We start from the raw sequence: 22,545 nt of genomic DNA on the forward strand, positions 1-22,545 counted from the left end.
TGTCGTTAATAGCTAGTTGTAATATGTGTGTAAACTATAAATACTGAACAAAGTAATAGAGTAAATTCAATTAAAAACATTATGATGTTTCTTTATACTAGTTTTCGGTATATAAATCAGTTTGTTAACATTCTTTTGTACATTAAATAATAGAGAAAATACTATGTAAATCTTATATAATCAACAATACAATTGATTAACATTTCTGCAAAGTTAACGACATGGATTACAAAGTAAGTTTTCGTTTATAATAATCTAACAAAATCTAAATTAAAATCATAACCAGTATTACCAAGATTTACTCAAAAATACTTCTGTATCCGCTTATTTAACACGCCTGGTACTAATAAAACCAGTCATTCGAATATTTTGTACACCACGCCTTATTTTCCAATAAAATTTATTAAGTTGCTCGTCGATATTCGACAAAAAAATTTCACATTATAGCGGTTTTATTCAAATTTTGCAGGATAACGACCAAATTTCTATTTGGGTTTCTATTTTTTTTTCTTCATTAGTACCGAAATACTCTCGTTAATTGCTACTCTGTATCAATCTAACGTTATAAATTCGCCGCGAATTTGGTATTCTCTGTATTATCGCAGTGTTTACCCATTCAATTAGGAGATGGCTTGTTAATCAAATCATCTGAACTTTCGAATTATCGCCCGGTATTAGAACCGGTCAATATGTAGGACAAGATTCTCGTATGTCAAATAAATCGCGCTTATGTTTGTGTCTAATGTTGCTAATATAGGTGTTGGTGGTATCGTATTTTGCGTCACTAGTGGTGTTTGATTTTTGTTTTTGTTAAACGCAGTTGAGCGTTCTAAAATAGCGCTAGCATAGTTGGTTATCTATGTTTTATGATTATATTATGCAGATGTATGACGCAAATTATTAATCAATAATCCGTAGTTATAAGCTTTCGTGAGAACCAGAAAGTCCCGCTTGTTACTAACACTGTATCTGAAAAGTTCTCGGTCTAACTAAATCGAAAAATATTTTTGTTCACCGATATTTATTGTAATTAACCAACATTATCCATTGCAGGTTAATTTTAACATAATTCTAAATATATTAATTCTTTTAAATATATTAAAGATATTTTAAAACATTTTATTCAGATCAACATCCTTATAATTCTGATAGTATATGGATATTAATATTCTTTGAAATATATTGAAGAAACAGCAGTCAGTATTTTATCTTTCAACAGAGGCAGGTAAAAGCCTTAAAGGTCTTGAGAGAAACTTCTTAAAAGAAAAAGTATCTCTCTGGTCTTAAAAGTAACAAAAGAAGTCACTTTTATGTCCAGTTAATAACCCTATTAACACCAAAAGAAGCTGAAGGGAATCACTTCCATCTACTACGTCACGACAGTAAAACGAAATTTTTCTCATGCAGAATTTACTTTGTATACTTGGAATGCTGAGTCATCCCAGCAATTGATTATGAACAAGAATTTAATTAAACGTGTCCTGAAAATTAACCTCACTTAATAACTCAGTATCCCATGATCAATTGTTACGAACCTTTAACAGACATCTTGTAGTTATTTTATGACAGTCTATGGATGAGTCCAATTAATTTTGAGTTTTGCCGGCTTGGTTGGCGCAGGCGTCAAGGCGACAAGAGGGTCCTCATTCGGTGGCGATAGTCGCGGGTTCGAATCCTGCTTGGGGATGGCTGTACGTTTATATTGTCTATAAGGCAAAAGTGCGAAACCCCACAAGAAAAATCATCTCAACGTCAATAATCAGGCTGGGTAAGACAGGATGTCTTTTGGTAACACATGGGATTCACTGCTTTTTCAGTTAGTACTAACTTTCAAAAGAAAGCTGTTGAAATTTTATGATGTTCTACTCATAAGTTTGTGAGTTATTGTGCTAAGAGTGACAGTATTTTATTTTTAAACAATGGATCATAAACAATTTTGTGTTTTAATTTTACACTGCTTCTTGAAGGGAAAAAATATCGTTCAAGCGACGCAATGGCTTGAAAAGTGTTATAAGGACTCCGCTCCATCAGAAACAACAATAAAACGTTGGTTTGCTGACTTCAAACGTGGTCATAAAGACAACGTTGATGCAGAACGTAGTGGACGTCCAAATGAGGTGGTAACACCAGAAAATATCAAAAAAATCCACAAAATCGTTTTGAATGATCGAAAAGTGAAGTTGCGTGAGTTAGCTAATATCGTAAACATATCAAAAGAACGTGTTGGTTTTATATTGCCTGAGCATTTGACTATGAGAAAGCTTTGTTCAAAGTAGGTGTCGCATTTGCTCACTGTTGGTCAAAAATAAGAACGTGTTAATGATTCTGAGCAGTGTTTGGCCATGTTTAAACGTAACAAATCGGAATGTTTGCATCGATATGCGACAATGGATGGAACATTCATCACTTCACTCCGGAATCAAAACGATCGTCATCTGAGTAAACAGCAACTGGTGACAGGTCTATTTTAAGGCAAAAGATAATTAGTTCTATAAAAGTGATATTGAAATGCTAGAGTGGTGCTGGAATAATTATGTGGTTCTTGAGAGAGATGGATATAACCAGTTTTGGACAAAAAAAACGCGTTTTCTTTGTTACGTTCGGGACTTTTCAGGCCATGTGTTATTATCTCCAAGTTGGAAAACTCTAAAATATAAAAAAATAATACATTTCTATTTATTTTTAAATGCACTCTTGGGTATTTTCGTCAGCTTTTTAATATCCTATCTTGCATAAAACATTAAACAGCGATGAATATGCATGCAAGTACGTTTATTATTTCTGTCATATCAATCGGAAGTTAAAAAGCAAATATTGTTTTAAAAACAATAAGAAAAACAAATGGGGCGGTAATGTAAAGCGTTCGAGAACAATTTCAACGTTCAATGCGTTTTCTGTTAACACATTCAGTTTTATATCAGGAATAATAGAATATGAAACGTACATTGGCTCACCGTACTGTAAACAAATCGATTGTGATTATATCATCGTGGGTATAATGATATTCAAGATACCCAACGTTAGCCAGGGTGTTTACAATTACTTTTTATTATTAAATGTGCTTGTGTGTATTTATGCGGACTATCACAAGCCTGATTCCTCAATTATTTTGTTTATGTTCTTCATTGCCACCACAACTAGATTCTTTATTTAGACATAGCTAATTTTACATATATTACCACGATCAAATAATAGTATGAATTTCGACATATTTGACAGGCGGGTTTTTTATTTTCCTGTACATTTCTAACGAAGAAATTTAACTAATAAAATAAGAAATAGAGTTTCTAAAAATAGCAGTTGTTATTTGTTGATTAATTTACGTTAAGTTAACTAGTTAATATTAGATGATGCACGTATTTTGATCATTTTTCGCTTCAAAAAGGCATTTGAGAATAGGTCTAGTATATATTAAGCAATATATTTTTTTCATGATTTCTTATGAAAATTGGTGGCCTGAGTTTTCAGAGGACCGACTTGCAACCTCCAGAATTTGAACCACTTGACCGTATGATCGAGCTGCATCTGTAAACCTTGTTGAATTTGAACCTCGAACCTGGAGGCCATGAAGAAAGCAGTGTTGTCAGCGTAAAACGCGACGTCAATACTCTTTTCTCGGCAGATCTGACATGAAGAGGTTAAATGTCGACTCTTCTAAGCCATCTGCATCCGTTCTTTGAAAGTTTGAGCTGGGTTTTCATCCAACAAATCGTGCAGTTCTTTTCTTGTCCTCTTAAATATTTCTTCAGTCTTTGTCATTCATCGTTATATCTTCAAATCAGACAAGAAAAGCCATGAGTACTGAGTGTTTCATGATTAGCCTCTATATACAATGAATAACTGAACAGCACTTAATGGAAAATCGTTCTTTTATGTTTAGAAATTCTAAAACCATCGAATTTAACAGTTATTTATATTAATTCCTGGCGTTTTCGTGGCCAATGGTTGTTAATTAGCCCTAACCCTCAAAAGACGCGTGTATAAATTTCACAGCTGTCCGACTATTAGTTTGTGAATTATAGCATTTCGAGTGAAGCAACTTTTTTTATTGTGAAAAAAAAATGGAAAAAAAGGAATTTCGCTGTTGGTAAAGTATTGCTTTTTGAAGCGAAAAAATACAGTTGAAGCAAAAAACTTGACTTGATGCCGAATTTTCGGACATTGCCCCAGGAAAATGAACCATCAAGTATTGGTATGCTAAGTTTAGACGTGGTGAAATGAGCCCAGAAGACGGTGAACGCAGTGGACGTCTTTAGGGTTGTTACCGACGAAAACATTTAAAAAATCCACAAAATTATTTTGAATGACCCTAAATTGAATGAAACAGCAGACACTCTAAAGATATCAACTGAACGTATATATCATATCATTCACGAATATTTGGCTATGAGAAAGCTCTGTGCAAAGAGGGTGCAGCGCGAGCTCACTTTTGACCAAAAACAACGACGAGATAATGATTTAGAGCAGTGTTTGAAGATGATCAAGCGTAATAAACCCGAGTTTTTGCCTCGGTATGTGGCAATGGATGAAACATTGTTCTACCATTTCACTCCGAAGTCCAATCGACAGTCATCTGAATGGATTGCACACGATGAACCCGCTCCAATGCATGGAAAAACGCAACAGTCGGATGGCAAGGTTATGTCGTCTGTATTTTGGGATACGCATGGAATAATTTTCATTGACTATCCTTGAAAAAGGAATGACCATCAACAGCGACTATTACATAGCGTTATTAGACCGTTTGAAGGACGAAATCGCCGAAAAAGGGCCACATTTGAACAAGCCACAAGTCAGTGAAAACGATGGCGAAAATCCATGCGTTGGGCTTCGAATTGCTATCTCGTCCACCGTATTCACAGATCTAGCCCCCAGCGACTAGTTCCTGTTCTCCGATCTCAATAGGACGCTCACTGGGAAGAAATTTTGGTCGAATGAAGAGGAGATCGCTGAAAATGAGGCCTATTTTGAAGCAAAGGACAAATGGAACTACAAGAATGGTATCAAAAAGTTTGAAGGTCCTTATAATCAGTGTATCACCCTTGAAGGGAATTATGTGGAATAAAAAAACTAATTTTTCCAAAAAAAATATTTTACTATGGTAGGCCAGGGACCTTTCAATTATCATATTATCCTATAATCATAATTGTTTTTTAGATATGTTTTCATTTAATTAATACGAAAGTTGGTTTTCTAAATACCAACATAAGAAGGTACAACAAAAGAATGAATTCCATTTTCATTAGCCTTATTTAATGCCCCTTTCTCTCCGGCGACTTACGGATCCAACAAAGAGATACCATTACTCCTGACACCAGAAATGAGATATAATGCGCTTTCCTGAAACCAAATAACAGATTAAATTATTGCCACAACATCGAGTAGGCGTAAGGAGAGAGAAAAAAAACGGAATATAATCCCATTGACATCATTAAAAATGTTCAAATAACACTTTCAAATAACACATTATTTAAAATTAAATATCAGCGCGCACCTATTTGCTCCGCAGCACGGCAACGCGAGATGGAAAAACCATTATTAAAATTAGATATTTCGAATAATAATTTCATTTTAATGTTTTATTTAAAATAGACATTTGGAATGGCGTTACTCCTGCTGTCGCTGCTGCTGCCGCCGCTCGATGTACAGCGTTTGCCATAGACATTATTTAAATCTGTATTATTACCTTGCCAAACTCGATCCTGCAGCCTTGAGGTTTCAACTATTTCACGTTAATACCCGACAATAATTGTTTATTTTTCGGATAATTGCCGTTTATAATACCAAATCCGACTTTAAGTAGGTACACGTCATCCCGGCCGGCCATCTTCTATAATTTGCAAATTAATTACAACATTAATTATTTTCGAACATGACTTAATACATCCAAGTATAGTACATTGTCTGTCATTTTCAAATTAATTAATTAGCGATCATAGAACAGTAATATCCTTTAAATATAACGCAATATTTGTTTTTCGAAATTTTGTTTCGTCTCCAATAGAGTCTATTCATGCGAGTAAGGAGTGTTACACGCATTATGTTGACGCGAAAATTACGCATAACCCTCAAATAATACTCCTTTTAGACAAAAACCGTAGTAAAATCTAGTATTTATTCATCTAAACCATCATCGCAATCCTATTTTTATAGTTTTGTCCAAATTATTCGAAAAACTTCTATCGAAAAGGATATAACCAATATTTGAGCATCTTATTCCCGATCATTAATTTGGTTTCAGGAAACAATATTCCATGATGGATCAGGTTCACAGAATCACTAATGTCATAGAATAATCGTTAGAAGTAAATACAATTTGTACTACAATATTTTTAGATGTTGCTCAAGCTTTGGATATAGTTTGACATAAGGTTTTAAAGTACAAGATTAAAATGCTTCTTTCAGATCAATATTCAAAATTTTTTGAGTCATATATAACGGACCAATACTTCAGAGTCAAACAAAGAGATGGCTTGTCTTAACTTGAAGAAGATACAAGCAGGTGTGCCACAGGGAAGTCCTTTATCTGCTGTACATTCGGTACTTGCCCTCAATCCAATGAAATTTAATGAGAATGTTGTTGCTATATTTACAGATGACACTGCAATCTTAGCCATTGAAAATAACTACACTATAATCAACTTGGAAAGTGGCTCAAATCATTATGATTCTTAAACCTGGGGAAAAATCAGAAGACGTCTCTCGTATCGTCATATAAGCTTGTTACCTGTCATCTCTAAACTATTCGAAAAATTATACATTAAGAGACTTAAAATAATCATAGAGGAGGGAATTATTATCCCAGATCATCAATTTGGCTTCCGTAATAAACATGGAACTATAGAAGAAATACATAGATTAGTTAACCAAATTAACAAAAACTTAAACGATAAAAAATATTGCTCCGGTGCATTCGACAAGGTGTGGCACACTAGTCTGCATGTTAAATTGAAAAAGCTTTTGCCCCATACGCATTTTCAATTGCTGAAATCGTACCTCACAGACAGACATTTTATTGTCAAACAGGGTGACGAATACACTGACCTACACCCAATATATTCGGGTGCAGGGCAGTGTTCTTGGCCCATTGTTATATCTTATGTATACAGCTGACCTACCGACCTCAAGAAACACTACTGTTGCAACATGTGCCGACGATACAGCGGTTTTATCATCACACAAGGATCCAATATCAGCCACAAGAAACCTCCATCTTAACAAAGTCGAATTGTGGTTGAAAACGTGGCGTATCAAAGCAAATGAGACAAAATCTGCCCATGTTACATACATCCTTTGTAGAAGAACATGTCTGTCAGTAAAATTGAATAATCATGAACTTCCGCAAGCAGACAACGTTAAATATCTGAGAATGCATTTCGATCGACGTTTGGCAGCAACAGCTTGGGCTTAAAGTAAACCAAATGTACTGGCTGTAATTTTATGATTGGCTATGGTGTTGAACTGTGGGGTACAACTAACAAATCTAACATAGATCCTCCAGAGGTTCCAGAACGAAGTGTTGCGAGTCATCGTCCATGCCCCATATTACGTGTCCAACAAACTGATTCAGCGTGATATCCCCATAGAATCCATAACGAGTCTGATTCGGAATGTTAGTGCGAAGTACTCTGAAAGACTCGCCACAGTTAAATGTGCGCGATGACAGTGTAGTTCGTAGGCTCAGACGCAAACTTCCATACGAACTGATTAATAGACATATAGAGTAAAATCTCTAGAATAAGCTAGGATAGTTTATAGAATAAGTTAGGATAGACTTTAAAATGAGTTAGAATAGTGTCTAGAATAAGATTTAGATTATAAGTTGTACAGTAGATCACTTACTGAAGTGATCTTCTACATGTCAGGATAGTTATATTTTATAACTAAAATCATATAATAATACTTATTACCCACGGGGAAATTGTTGAGGTTCTAGGAGATTAATAAAAGAAAACAATCAACTGAAAAATTACAAACAGCTATTGCCAAAATGCTGGACAGAAAAGTGGCGCATCTAAATACATGAAAATAAATTAGTGCGTTGACTTCATCAATAAAATAATCAAGCACATGCCAGTATATATAAATCAACGGGTAGTTCCGTATGGAAATACAGCCAAATATAGAGTACAATAAAAATTTTATGAATATTAGATGGATATTCAGTTCTGTCAAAAGCTTATATAATAAGTTTTTGGATAACCACTATGGACTTATGGCATTCAAGTCTGGAAACCTACCAGCAATAGAAATATTACAAAGTTATACTGCTTGTATATCTCTGCTTGTATAGTTGGTGCTCCATGTTATATTCGTAACGACAATCTGCATAAGGGCCCGAAGGTAGAAACTATCGAAAACGTTATTAAGGATTATGCTCAAATACATAGGCAGAAGCTATATCAGCACAACAAAGCCAAGGTTCTTCGGCTTCTAGATAGTGATGGCTTAGTCAGAAGATTAAAGAGATCTAGTTAAATGAAGAAACAGTAAAACCATAAAAACAGTGGCATCTAGTTTAAGCTCAAAGTATAAACTATAAACGTAGAATAAGTACTTTGTAATTTTAAACCATAACAAATTAAAATAAATACAAATAGTTTATTAGTGTTAATTTGATAGATTGGTTAATAATAACTAACTAATAAAATATTTCACATTAACGCCTTTGAATTAAAGAAATTCCTCATATTTTACAGTCAAATTATACTAATGTCATCATAAAACAGCAATGCTCTTTAAACATAACTCTATATTTGTTTTTCGAAACATTATTTCGTCTCAAGAATTTACTCAACGGTCTTTCAAATGTTTGGCATAGTCAAAAGACTATGTGACAAGCATTATCCTAACGAAATAACAACGAATTGTTGTCTTCTTGAATCGAAAATGACATAAAGCTCAAATAACACTCCTTTTTCACAAAAACCGTAATAAAATCTAGTATTTCTTCATCCGAACCATCATTTAAATCCTGTTTTTATATTTTAGTCGATGTAGTCGAAAGATTTTTATATCTCTTCGATTCTACTAACAGTTTCGCTGAATCGTCACTGTGTAACTTCGCCGTTTGTTCCAGAACACGACCACCACCCTACCCTGGGCGTCGGACCGGCCAGAGGCCCTCAGGGAGAGCGGTTTATCGCCACCCCCGGCGAAGAGGGCCCGAAGTTCGGAGAGGGATAGTTTTCCGACCGATAAAGATCGAAGTCCTTCGAGAAACAATAATGGAGATATGTCCGATTCGTTACTAGGCCAGGCGTTAGAAGGGGGACCGACTATTTTAACGAAAGAGGTAAGGAACGCGCGGTTTAAGTGATCTTATCGCGAGTAGAATGTGTGGAGTAGGAATAAAATAAACTATATCGAATCCGTGAACTCAACAAACAGTTGTATAATTTGGTAATTAGATGTTTATTATTTTTCTGTAAAAGTCCCATCTTATCATGTCTAGTGTAAGTTATAATATGTGAGATTTTATAGTGAATATAGGATCACTATTTATATTTCGGGAATTGGCAACACTGTTGTCATGTGAGTCCGTCTGACGGTTCGCAACATTTTGTCGCACGAACGCTATTTATTTATTTTATATTTAGTTGAAAGTTTCGTCTCGGCAGAAAATGGAACTGAATCGTGAACATTTTTGTGCGATGATTTTTTACGATTTTCGACGTGGATTATCACAACAAGAGTGCATCAATCAACTTAATTTGACTTTTGGCGATGAAGCTCCATCAAAAACCACCGTGTATCGCTGGTTTAGTGAATTCACTCGTGGTCATAGTTCGTTGCCCGACGAGTTTCGTGAGGGTCGTCTAAAATCGGCTGTTGTGCCAGAAAACATCGATGTCATGTCACCTATTGTGAGATTGAGGCATCCCTAAGCATTAGTTCTACGAGCATATATGCGATTTTACATGAACACTTAGCTGTGCGTAAATTTTGTTCGCGTTGGATCCCACACAATTTGACAATCGCTCAAAAAAAAGGCTTGTGTCGATTGGTGCAAAGAAATACTTTAGAAATTCAATCGCGGTGCTTCGAAAAACGTTTAAAAATCGTGATCCAACAAAAGTTGTTCGCCCACGAAGCACTTCAAAGAAAATGGTGGCCTGTTTCTTCGGGAAAACTGGTCATATTGCAACAGTGCCTCTAGGGATCGTAAAACAGTAAATTATGATTGGTACACAACCATTTGTTAGCCAGGAGTCCTCGGTGAAATAAGAAAAACAAACAAGAGACGCCGGATTGTTCTTCATCATGACAATACGAACTCTCACACATCTCAAACAAGAGACTATTTGAGCACTCAAAACATCGAATTGATGTGTCATCCGCCGTACAGCCCTAACTTGACATCCAATAACTTCTTTTTGTTTTCATCAGTGAAGAATAAATGCGTGGTCAACGATTTTCATCGCCCGAAAAAGGTATTGAAGCGTTCAAAAATCATGTTTTGAAGATACCTCATTCGGAATGGAATAAGTGCTTTGAAAATTGTTTTAAAACAATAAAAAGATATTCGCAGCTTAACTATATGTTTTTTTTCCTATTCCCGAAATATAAATAGTGACATTCATATATATTCAGATAGTCTAAAAAAAAACAACAGATGGCCGTATTACATGACACACCCGTCTTAAAGAACAGGGATGTACGTCGTCGTTATTCCATCTGGACAGCTTATAGTTATTGTAAAATTATGTTTGAGTATCGCCTGTGTCTTCGTCCGCCAGTTTGCTTTTGAAGATATTCGAAATTGCACTGTTTCTACTTAAATTTCCATTTCTCTCCATGGAATGGTCTCTCAGCTTTGATGACTCCAGTTTCAAATAGTCTACGGCTAAGAAACTGAGTTACTGCAATCTACCTTAAGTTGTCGTTCACCCTGAAACGCGAGCTTCTGTCCAAATTCCAGTAGACTATGTTAATTCACGGCATCTTCCGTCAGCTTTTGATGACCTCGCGCCTTAGACTGTGATACATATGCCAGGAGTTTACGGACTAAGGGGTGTTTTTCAAAGTTTGAATGTTTCTTATTTGGAATTATTTTATTTCTTATTTACTCTTTGAGTTCACAATCTGCCCTATAGGCAATCAGTATTTCTTATGTCTATATTATATTTAGATGGCATGCAGAAAATCACTTCATTAAGCGATCATCTGTATAAAATATTATCTTAATTAATTAGTCTTAATCTAAAGACTATTCTAACGTCTACATATGTCTAGTAATCAGGTCAGGTGGTGTTAAACGTTTTAGTCTACGCACTTCACTACCACGTCGCATATTTAGCTGATTAGCGAGTACATTGGGATATTTTATGAAAGGGTTTTAAACAAAAACTACTATTTTAATTAAAAATTGATTTGTTCAAGAAAACAAGGGATGACTGATACCAATCGACAGTGGAGGTAAAAATAGACAAACCCTTCTCACGCTGTCTACTTAAATATCTCTGTAAAATTGAATCCATGTTTCTTTAGTCATGCCATAACTTGAGGACAACTTTGCCATTTTAATCTATCCTTTTTTAAGTTTTCTAATAAGCCGTACGGAAAGATAAATTAAGAAAATTGCGAAGAAAACTTAAAAACGTGTATTTAACCAGGGTAATAGAGAGAAAACTCAATAGGGGTTTCTGGTGAAAAGTTTTACCACGTCCAATATCTAGATAGGGTTATAATCGTCTATTTGATATGGTATTCGTCCCATAAAATTTCTACTAGAGGTACCTGAAAAGAAAACATTATAAAGACATCTAATTGGTTCTTTGATAAAATTTGCCACACAACTACGGCACGTGACATCCCTGACCTCGCATTTCATTGACGAAATTTAAATAAAAAACAATTTAATTTCTGAATAAAAATATTAAAGAAAGTGCAATAAAAAATTTATATAAATATATATGGAAGCAACGTCTATCGGGTCAGCTAATATTTATATAAATATGAATTTAATTAGGGTAATTAGTAATTAATGTCTTCAATATTCTTGAAAATTGTTAGGAATTCTTTGACATTTACCTAAATTTATTTGATAATTATTCCATGAAAAATGTGTGGTCATATTAGAATGTAATAAAATTCTTTTAAACTATAATTATTAATAGTAATTAATATTTATCAAAGTTATATTATTCGTTTGGTAATCACTATTAGTACTAATATTTTTGAAAAGTTATTTTAACTTTCATTTATGCTTGCATGTGTTTTGATCAGTAATGAATGCCTTATGATAATTGTTAAAGAACCTAATCTAACTGTTGAACTCGTTATTCAGTTATTTAATGTACATTGAACGAAAAATGTCATTTTCGATATTCATATATTATTATTTGCCCATGAGCCCATCAAGAAATTTTAGAACCTGATAGTGACGCTGAAAAGTTTGGAAATTGGATTGGTATTTACGAATGGCCTACCAGTTGATGAATAAACTGTTTCCAGACGTTTATATGCAATAAAAAAAGAAACAGAAGAAGCCAAAATGGTTACTCAACGAAATGAGTGGAAATGCCTTACAATATCACGGTTTCATTGGCTTAATATTTATGGCAATAAAGTCTTACTGTGCATATGGTAGGATACGTATATTACGAGATGCTGAAGCCGAGTAAATCTGTTTCTGTAGATTTTTATCGGCGTCAGCTGTCATGCTCTTGTATTACAACGCTACGTCACATTTTGCAAGAGTTATGAAGAATACACTACGGCAGCTTGAATGACAAATTTTGCCGCACTCAGCTAAATCATCAGGCATAGCATTTTCTTTTCCACTTGTTGAGTAATGTGAAAATGGATCGATGATTAAATCACCGCCAAACCAACATCGTTCTTTCAACACTGTATTGCCATGTTGGCAGAAAAATAAGAAAATATTGTAGAAAATAGGTTAACGAAAAATTTTTTAAAATTAAAAATATGATCAGAACACAAGTAAGCACAATTATTCATGATAACTAGGAAACATTTTTTAATTATTGAAATTTTTTTATCAAACAATTTATATTTACTCACACTCATGATCAACACGTTATTTTGCAGAAATCTAACAACAACTCGGAATCACCTAACCAAACTTGCGAGGATAGCAATAGCAGTGACACAGCCTTGAGCGAGCACGGCGATGGTGAAGCTGTTACTCCAAAGACTGAACCACCCGACTACTCCAGTATGCTCGAAGAACACAATCCCTTCCACACAAACGGCGGACTCATGGACCAAAACAGACCACCATCATTTCCCGGTGCTTTGCTTGGACTTCAAGGTCAGTATATCATGCGAAAGTATCACAAGATTTTTTGATATCTCAAAATATCTCTAGAGATATAACATTATATAGCAGGCGCTTGTTAATGTGAACTTGTATAGTTGATATTATAGAAAGTTTTATGGTATATGAAAGGTATGATACTTACTTTCTTTCAGTCCGATCGAAGTTTGGTTAAGAAATTCGTATTGCTTGCGCACCCTTCACTACATTTCTAACTTCAATGGGAATCAATAAATGGCCCTCATCATCCCCACTGTCCATATCTTCATCTTTATTACCAGTCTTTTTGTCATAGTTCCACAAATGCATATTAGCTGGAGTGCAAATGATGTGAGTCCAATCATCATTGGTACAAAAGAGATTATTCCATCATTGTTTAATAGTTTCTTGATTGGGAATGTTTTTATCCCGAGCATATACAAATTTCAAACAGCTTCTTGTAGTGTTTCCTGTTTAAAGGCTTCAAATATGCCTTTATCATTCGATCGTATAGTTTGTAAGCCTATTACTATTACTTTGTTACATTCGGTGGCAGATCTATGACAAAAATTGACCTATTATCGCTCAGTTAGTGCTCTAGAGAATAACTAGGGACATTATCTATGAGTAAAGCTCCCTGTAAAGGGAATTCTCCTTTCTAGTCGCCTTATCATCTTTTAGCTTTTTTTCCCTAGACTCCAAATGTTTTGTAGTTTCTTTATGAAACGTGTTTTTTCAATATCGATTCAATTTGCCTTGAATACTCCGATGCTATAGTATGGTCGTAATATTATATAAAAAACGGGTCAATTGAAAAGTCCCCAGCCTGACACATAGATGGCGCTACTAGAATTAAATCCATATGTTTTTAGTTAGCTCTAATTCTCAAAAGATGCGTGTATAAATTTGACAGCTTTCGGATCATTAGTTTGTGAATTATAGCATTTTGGGTGAAGCAACTTTTGTTATTGTGAAAAAATGGATAAAAAGGAATTTTGCGTATTGATAAAATATTGCTTTTTGAAGGAAAAAAATACAGTTGAAGTAAAAACTTGGCGTGATGCCAAGTTTCTGGGCACTGCCCCGGGAAGGATTGGTATGCTAACTTTAGACATAGTGCAATGAGCACCGAAGACCGTCAACGTAGTGGACGTCTAAAAGAAGTTGTTACCGACGAAAACATTTAAAAAATCCGCAAAATGATTTTGAATGACCGTAAATTGAAATTGAATGAAATAGCAGACACTCTAGAGATATCAACTGAACATGTACATCATTCACGAATATTTGGGTATGAGAAAGCTCTGTGCAAAGTGGGTGCCGTGCGAGCTCACTTTTGACCAAAAACAACGACGAGTTGATGATTGCACACGAGGAACGCACACGGCTTCGAATTGCTTCCTCATCCACCGTATTCTCCAGATCTGGCCACCAGCAACTATTTCCTGTTCTCAGATCTGAAAAGAAAGCTCGCTGCGAAGAAATTTTCGTCGAATGAAGAGGTGATCGACGAAACTGTGTTTTACTATGGTAGGCCCGGGATTTTTCAAGTGACCTGTTACAATAGACCAGTTTATATTCAAAAGCCCAATATACTTGTGTGCATAACTCACAGGACTGGACTAGTGAGTCTTGACACTTTATATTACTTTGCAGTATTGTCAAAATAGATCTGGTCACTTTGCCAAGAACTGTTTTTGAAGTGAATTTTGTGTTTACATTAAGGCAACGGTTCTATTATTGAGTATTTACGCTATCGAGCGTCTGCTATATATCTATATATATATATATATATATATATATATATATATATATATATATATATATATATATATATATATTATATTTTCGTTAATTTTTCCTTATTTTTTAATCAGATCATCCTCTCGCCGGACTGACTGGACTGATGCCTGGACCATCTGGGATGCATGGAAGTGCAAATGATTTCGGTAAGTTTCATATTTATTAATATATCTGTTTTTATGCCATATTATCTTGCCAATTTACAATATGTTTTTATTCGTCTCGTCTAATAATTATCAAATTAAGTCTCATAAACTTAACTACCAAGACACAAAATAATCGAATAAACCTCTTCGAATCTTTAATAGCTTTAGCAACAGTATTAGAGGAACAGTTTAATTTGATTAAATTGTTCCTAATTAATACGACTCTAAATATGTAGTGGTCACTGCAACACATCTGGGGTAAAAATGGTGTTATGGAGAGTGTGAGTAAATATTGATATTTTAAAACACAATTGATTTCGTGATATGTTTTTCGAAAAAAGGAGACTTTGTGACGCTTAACTACCAAGACACAAGATAATTAAGTAGTGGTCACTGCAACACATCTGCGATAAGAATGCTTTTATGGGGGGTATGAGAAAATATTGATATTTTAAAACACATTTTATTTCGTTTTTCGAAAAAAGAGACTTTGTGACACTGGACATAAAAATCTGCGACAAATTAAAGGCGGACGCAGCCGAAAAAAAAACTGTCTCAAACTCGGACCGTCCACATGTCACCCCCATCGCGTACATTTTAATAAAAATCCGCTCGCCGTCTCTTCCCCCCGCCGCACTGCCCCCGGACCTGTCACTTTCATATTTCTCGGCCGGGGACACTCATGACACGTCAGTACAACGTAGCCTGGTGACCTTTTCCTGCCTGGTCCACGCAGCCATCTCGCAAGACCTCTCACTTCACCCCTTCGGCTTTTCTGTCAAATATTTAATATAAAAGTTTCCTTTTTTTCCGATGGCTTAGGTCGTTGTTGCGGGGAGCTTTTTGTTTGGCCGCCGGCCTGGCAGATGTCACTTTTTCGGCTTTATTTCGGCCGACGCTGCAAGCGCTTTCCACCGGGCGTATAGAGAGCGAGAGAAGAGAAAAAAAAAACGAAAACCATTGTAGTTGGGAAACATGTCGTACGTGTGGTGAATGCGCACGTCCTTCTTCGCCATTCCTAGATCGGAGGAAAGACGATTTTTCAAAACGCGATTGCCATTCGGGATAGGTTTTTGAATTCGCATGGAATGGTTTATTTATGAGGTTTGGCGAAGTCGAATGGCCAACGGTAAAAGGCACGATGATATTCTCCTGTCGGTATCTTGTTTTTCCCCTCTCCCTTTTCTCTATATAGGAATCTATCCTTCTCCGTCATCTAGATTGATTGTCCAAAGTTAACTTGGAAAAGTCGGTCTAGTATATAGGGCAATGTTTCTCTAATATGTAATATTCCGATGCTCTTATTTTTTATTATGGTTACGTATTACCTCCTTTAATAAGAGTTCAGTTTCATTTATCTTTAACTTAATACCTACTACGTTTTATTCCACATAGTTTGGCAAACATGAATACATTAACTACAACCTATGTACAATTTTATTATGTAAGAATCACAGCAATATTAATACATAATTCAATAAGTCACAAGACTATTATTCTTGAAACGCCTGGCACACGACATTGCCAGTTCTTGTAAATTATACGTATATTTGAAGAATACGATTAAATAAAATTTCGCTTAAAACTGTAGTTAACATTTTTTTCTAGTCATCTGTAATATAATAAATGTAATATGAAGAACTATTTTTACATAACTAAACATATTTAATTTTAAAATAATCTAGAAAATAAAAACAGAAAAGAAAACGGTATGCAATTTTATGTATATTATACAAGTATAATTTATTTATTAATATATAAACATAACTATACTTCTATTAAACAACCCTTTGTAAAAAATAATGTAATAATAAATATGTAAAAAATAAAAATTAATTATATTTCTAATATCACTCATTTCAATAATTATGGACTATTACATATATAAAATTTATCAGCTAGTAATTGAACTAAATTCATGTTTTGAATGATTTTGATTTTATACTAGTTAAAATGAGGTAGAATACCTTCTGATTCTTCGGAAGACAACAAGTTTCTAAAATTTGATCTGGGTTGGTACTGGTGGGCCATGTTGCCAAATATCTTCAAAATGTTTCAAAACATCAGTAATAATAATTAGAATAATTAGAGCTTATAAACAAATTAAAGCTGTAGCAACATTGCGAGGTACTGGTTATATATTGAATATTACTAAGAAACTAATAAAATAGTAAGTTCAAATGTATTTTTTATCCAAGAATTCATAAAATTAAAACATTTTGACTGATAAGTACTAATGTGACTAAAGAAAGTTTTAAATTATGTTTATTTTAAACCTTGACACCAACTGAAAAAGTAGATATAATTATAGAAAAATAAGTTTGTTTTGATCATATCAAGGGCAAAACATTTCCTAGAAATTTCCTAGAAATATTTTATGAACTCTAAAAATAAGACTATAAAATCTAAACTTTAACTAAGAGTTAGTCGAATCGATGAAACTATAAAGCTTTTCCAACATTAACGGCATCTCACATCATTACAATCCCTTTTATCCATTATCCATTGTTTTGACAGTCGCACCCTTTTTCCAGAATTGAAGTTTCCAATTCGGGCGATCCGTTAAAAAGGCCTTTTCTGCGCTGCTTAAGGCAAAATGGCGTTTTCGTACGAGATACGATCACAATTTATAGGCAATAAACAAAAGTAAATCAGAGAAAGTGACAATACAATAGCCGGCGCGAAGGCATCTAGATAAAAAATGCCCGATGTTTTCGCTTTAGTTTTCCGTTTTTTTTTTCCTCAGCGGCAGAACAAAAAATCGCCGGCACTAAGATTTTGAATTATGTTATTGTATATTAAAATTATTCGGATGTTCAGACTGTTAAAATATGATGCGTTATGATCAAGTAGCACCTGGGTCGTTGGTATGGAACCTCTCGCCTTTTACGAAGCTTTAAATTGCATCCATTCTTCAGTAAGTTGAGAATAAATAAAAACAAGGAATATTAAAGACACTAGCGTTGAGATCTACCGACTGAAAACGACTATCGACTATTTAGTAATTGACTATCGACTGTTGCAATCGTGTACTTTCAAAGTTTCTATTTTCAGACCTACTAGTTTAATTCGACAGATTTTTAACGTTCTGGTTTTGCGCAACCGCGGCCTTGAAAATAATGTGTAAATTTTTGAATTATTGCTAAGAGTGGCACTACTTTTGTTATTTTCAAAACAATTTTGTCTTTTAATTTTACTTTGCTTCTTGATCGGAAAAATACCGTTCAAGCGAAGCAGTGACTTGAAAAGTTTTATAAGGAGTCCGCTCCATCAGAAACAACAATTATACTTTGATTTGCTGACTTCAAACGTGGTCGTAGAGACACCAATGATACAGAACGCAGTGTGGACGTCCAAATAAGTGGGTAACACCAGAAAACAAACAAAAACTCCACAAAACCGCTTTGAATGATCGAAAAGTGAAGTCGTGTGGGTTAACTAATATCGTAAAGATATCAAAAGAATGGGTTGATTTTATATTGCATGAGCCTTCATGTATGATAGACTTAGACAATAGGCTTTACAACAAGTTATAAAGTATAGAATTAACTCAAATTTTGTAAATCATATAATGTGAAGGCTCATCAACCTGATTGAAATATTTCAGCCATCATCAGGCCCAGAAACACATACCCACCGTCAGTACCCATCTGAGACAACACCGTATACATTACCATACATCAGATCTCAATATTTCAATGACCTTCCTCATTGTTTCGGCAATATCAATCATTAAAACAATCGACAATGCATTTCAATTTAAATCGTAAGCAGTTTAAGAACAATTACCATAATCGCTTCAATTAAAATCAATTATCCTTACAGTCAATTGAATTAATGCTCGAAATAGAATTTAAATATCGAGTGGAGCGAACGGCAGTTTGTCTTAGAGCAATTGTAGCAGCGCTAACAGTTTTTCATCGGAAGAATAAAATAATAATGTTAAATCAAGGTTGAAACGAACTGGATTCATCTGTTTAATTGATACTTTCTATTTAGTAGAATAATATATACAATTGAATATATATTTACGTTATTATATGTATATAAGGGGGATTATATGTATATAAAGGAAATACCAGACTTCTTTACCACGTCATAAAATCAAACAAAACAAAGAAAATGAACACGTTGCTATGTCTTGTTGTTGACATATATATTTAATGCCTGTTTAAGACTGAAGCATGTTCCGGAATGCTTTAAGGTGGCACAAATAATAATGCTCGAGAAACGTGACAAACCTGCCGAACAAGTCGAATCTTACAGGCCAATTTCCTTACTACCTGCATTATCAAAACTATTTGAGAAATTAATATTTAAACATTCTGTAATAATACCAGATTTCCAGTTTAGTTTTCGAAATCACCACTCAACAATCGATAAAATGCACAGAGTAACTGCGGCTATTGAAAAGGCGGAATATGAGGAAAAGAAATACTGCCCTGCAATATTCCTCTCTGTCTCACAAGATTTTGATAGCTGGTCTTATAGCTAATTTTAATAATAACATTTGTCCAAAACAAAGTTAACCAAAAGAAAAGAAAGAGTTAACCAAAATTATTAAAACTGACATTAACCCCAGGAAATCACCAGGCTACCATTTAGTAACAGGAGAATTACTGCAAAAACTACCAAGAAAGGGAATTATAAAACTCACCAACATGATCAATACAGCGTTTAGATTAAAACATGTCCCATACATTTGGAAGATGACGAAAATTATAATGATCCCAAAACCTAGGAAGTCACGAAACGAAATAAGACCCTATATCACTGCTGCCAGTAATATCTAAGGTTTTTGAAAAACTCCTGTTGAAAAGAATAAAACCGATCATAGAGAGAAAGAACCTAATACCAACACACCAGTTGGGTTTATTAACAAGCACTCAACAATTGACCAGGTCCACAGAATAACAGGTGTTATTGAAAAAGCCTACGAAAGTAAAAAAGTATATTTTTAGATATCTTCGATAAGGTTTGACACGAAGGCCTTTTTCATAAACTACAGAAAATGCTACCAAAACAACACACCGAACTATTAAAATAATACATTACAACCAGAATGTTTAGAGTCAAACAAGAAGAAGCTTACTCTACAATAAAAGAAGCTAAAGCAGGTGTACCACAAGGAAGTGTATTGGGACCAATGCTTTATCTACTCTACACTTGTAATATACCATAAATGGAAAATATTACGATGGCTACATTTGCTGATGATACTGCGATTATAGCTGTCGGAGGCAATAGTGAAGAAGCCTCACGAAAAATACAACAGGCAAGTGACAATATAAATAATTGGACACAAGCTTGGAAAATAAGAATTAATGAAAGTAAATCTGTACATGTGCAGTTCACGTATAAACAGACCGTACAAACACCAATAACATCTATCATTCCATATAGCAACAACGCTAAATATATTGGAATGAATCTCGATGCAAAACTTCGCTGGAAGAAACATATAAAGAAGAAAAGAACTGGAATTGAAATATAGGAAAATGTACTGGCTAATTGGAACAAAATCACAATTAACAGTATATAATAAATTGCTATTATATAAGCATATACTAAAACCTATATGGACATACGGAGTTCAATTATGGGGATGTTCTGCAAAGACCAACATAAATAAAATACAAATTTTTCAGAACAAAGTCCTGAGAGGTATTGTGGGTGCAGCATCCAAATACTATAGGAGTGATTACCTACATCGAGATCTTCAGATGCCCACAGGCAGTCAAGAAATCAAGAGAATTGCAAGGGGGCATGAGGAAATACTCCATTCTCATACGAATGTTGAAATATTGCAACTATTGGATTGGAGAACACAGACTCAAAAGAATCAAACCATCTGATCTCGTGTAGTGTTGTGTAGTAAGGTGCATATATTAAAAAATTCAGCAGTGATATGTATAAACATTATTTCACCAGAGACTGAGATAGGGCCGATGGGTGCTCCTACTTATATACCTAGATTTAAGTTATTGTAAAGACAAATTGTAGGTTATACGGAAACGACTAGTAACAATATATTAATTAAATAATAATAAAAAAATTGTCCACATACTCTTACTTGACTTAAATGATTGTCAAATTAAACTATTATCGCAATAAACAATACTTTATTCTTCACTAATAAATATACATTGAATTAAAAACTCAAGAAAGTATGGAAAGTTTGAAAAAAAGATCACAATATACCTTGTGCTTATACTGCAGATGTCTCTAGGACACAACCAGGAGAAGTCTTGACAAGGCTACCACAAAGCTGAACTTTATATCTAATTGAAAATCTATGGGATTATTTACACACTAACTGACTTATTTATTAGTTTCTCAATTTAATCGACACTCTACAAGAATATTTTCAAATCTTTCTGTACTATATAATAGTTAATTTTTTAAGTTATTCGAACTAGAAGACGGAAAGAGCTTAAAACAAGTTTTTTAATCCTATTCTTTTTTACAGATCCCTTTCACCTACCTAGCAATTTAATTTTGTAATCATAATAGTGGCAATAATTCTTCGTAATTAGTTGTATATCACATGGAACGAGTGTCCAACGTGAACTTTGTCTGATTTATTACTCCTGACTTGACGCGTTTACGAAGAGATCAGTAAAACATGCCATTTTAATTTTTATTGACCTTTTTGTATTCTTCTACTATAATATCTCGAAGTAATTAATTTAGTATGACTGTATCGATTTATATAGCGATGATTATTTACGTTTATTTGTTACGACTCCTTTAATTTATTTTCTAATGGTTATTCTTTGTTGATGTGTTGAGTTCATAAAAATATTAAATTCTTAAATCAGTTGTATAAAGACGGCTTGGTTGGCGCACTGGTAAAGGCGACAGGACGGTCCTCCTACTGTTGCGATAGTCGCGGGTTCGAATCCTGCTGGGACATGGTCGTATATTTATGTTTGTGATTTTTTTTTGTGACAAGGAATATGATCTCAGTCACGTCAGAAACCAGGCTGGGTAATACTGTATGTCTTCTGGGATCATCTCTAAGTTGGTCACTCGTCAGTCGGTAGGCTTAATGCCAAGGACCGTGGTTCGTAGCCCACGTTAAAGAGTAGGTCCAGTCCAGATAAACCCTCGTTGGTAAAAAGGAGAATTTAAAATATATATAAAAAACGTTATAACGTTATAATATAAACGTGTTATAATATACTGTTATAAAATACACCAAATGTTTACAATTAATTTCTGCACATACAGCCAAATGATGAATCAAAATAAAGTCAGAATTAGATAATTATATGATAAAAATTCTAATAAAAAACTTCTTTTTTATACAGCAAAGTACAAACGCCGTGATTT

General features: G+C 34.3%; 1 protein-coding gene across 3 annotated transcripts in view; it reads left to right on the forward strand.

The window, feature by feature from the left end:
- The window catches only part of ab (BTB/POZ-zinc finger protein abrupt), a 108,760-nt gene that overhangs the window by 69,787 nt on the left and 16,428 nt on the right, over window positions 1-22,545 (forward strand). For all 3 annotated transcript variants that reach the window (XM_076414779.1, XM_076414781.1, XM_076414780.1), the window contains exons 5-7: window positions 9,080-9,295; window positions 13,054-13,276; window positions 15,139-15,210. In XM_076414779.1, coding sequence (XP_076270894.1) covers window positions 9,080-9,295; window positions 13,054-13,276; window positions 15,139-15,210 — 511 coding nt within the window. The remainder of the gene's footprint in view (window positions 1-9,079; window positions 9,296-13,053; window positions 13,277-15,138; window positions 15,211-22,545) is intronic.

The sequence above is a fragment of the Rhynchophorus ferrugineus genome, unplaced genomic scaffold (genome assembly GCF_030347505.1).
Source record: "Rhynchophorus ferrugineus isolate W39M unplaced genomic scaffold, kcgeb_rfMv2 rfM9, whole genome shotgun sequence".
NCBI lineage: Eukaryota > Metazoa > Arthropoda > Insecta > Coleoptera > Curculionidae > Rhynchophorus > Rhynchophorus ferrugineus.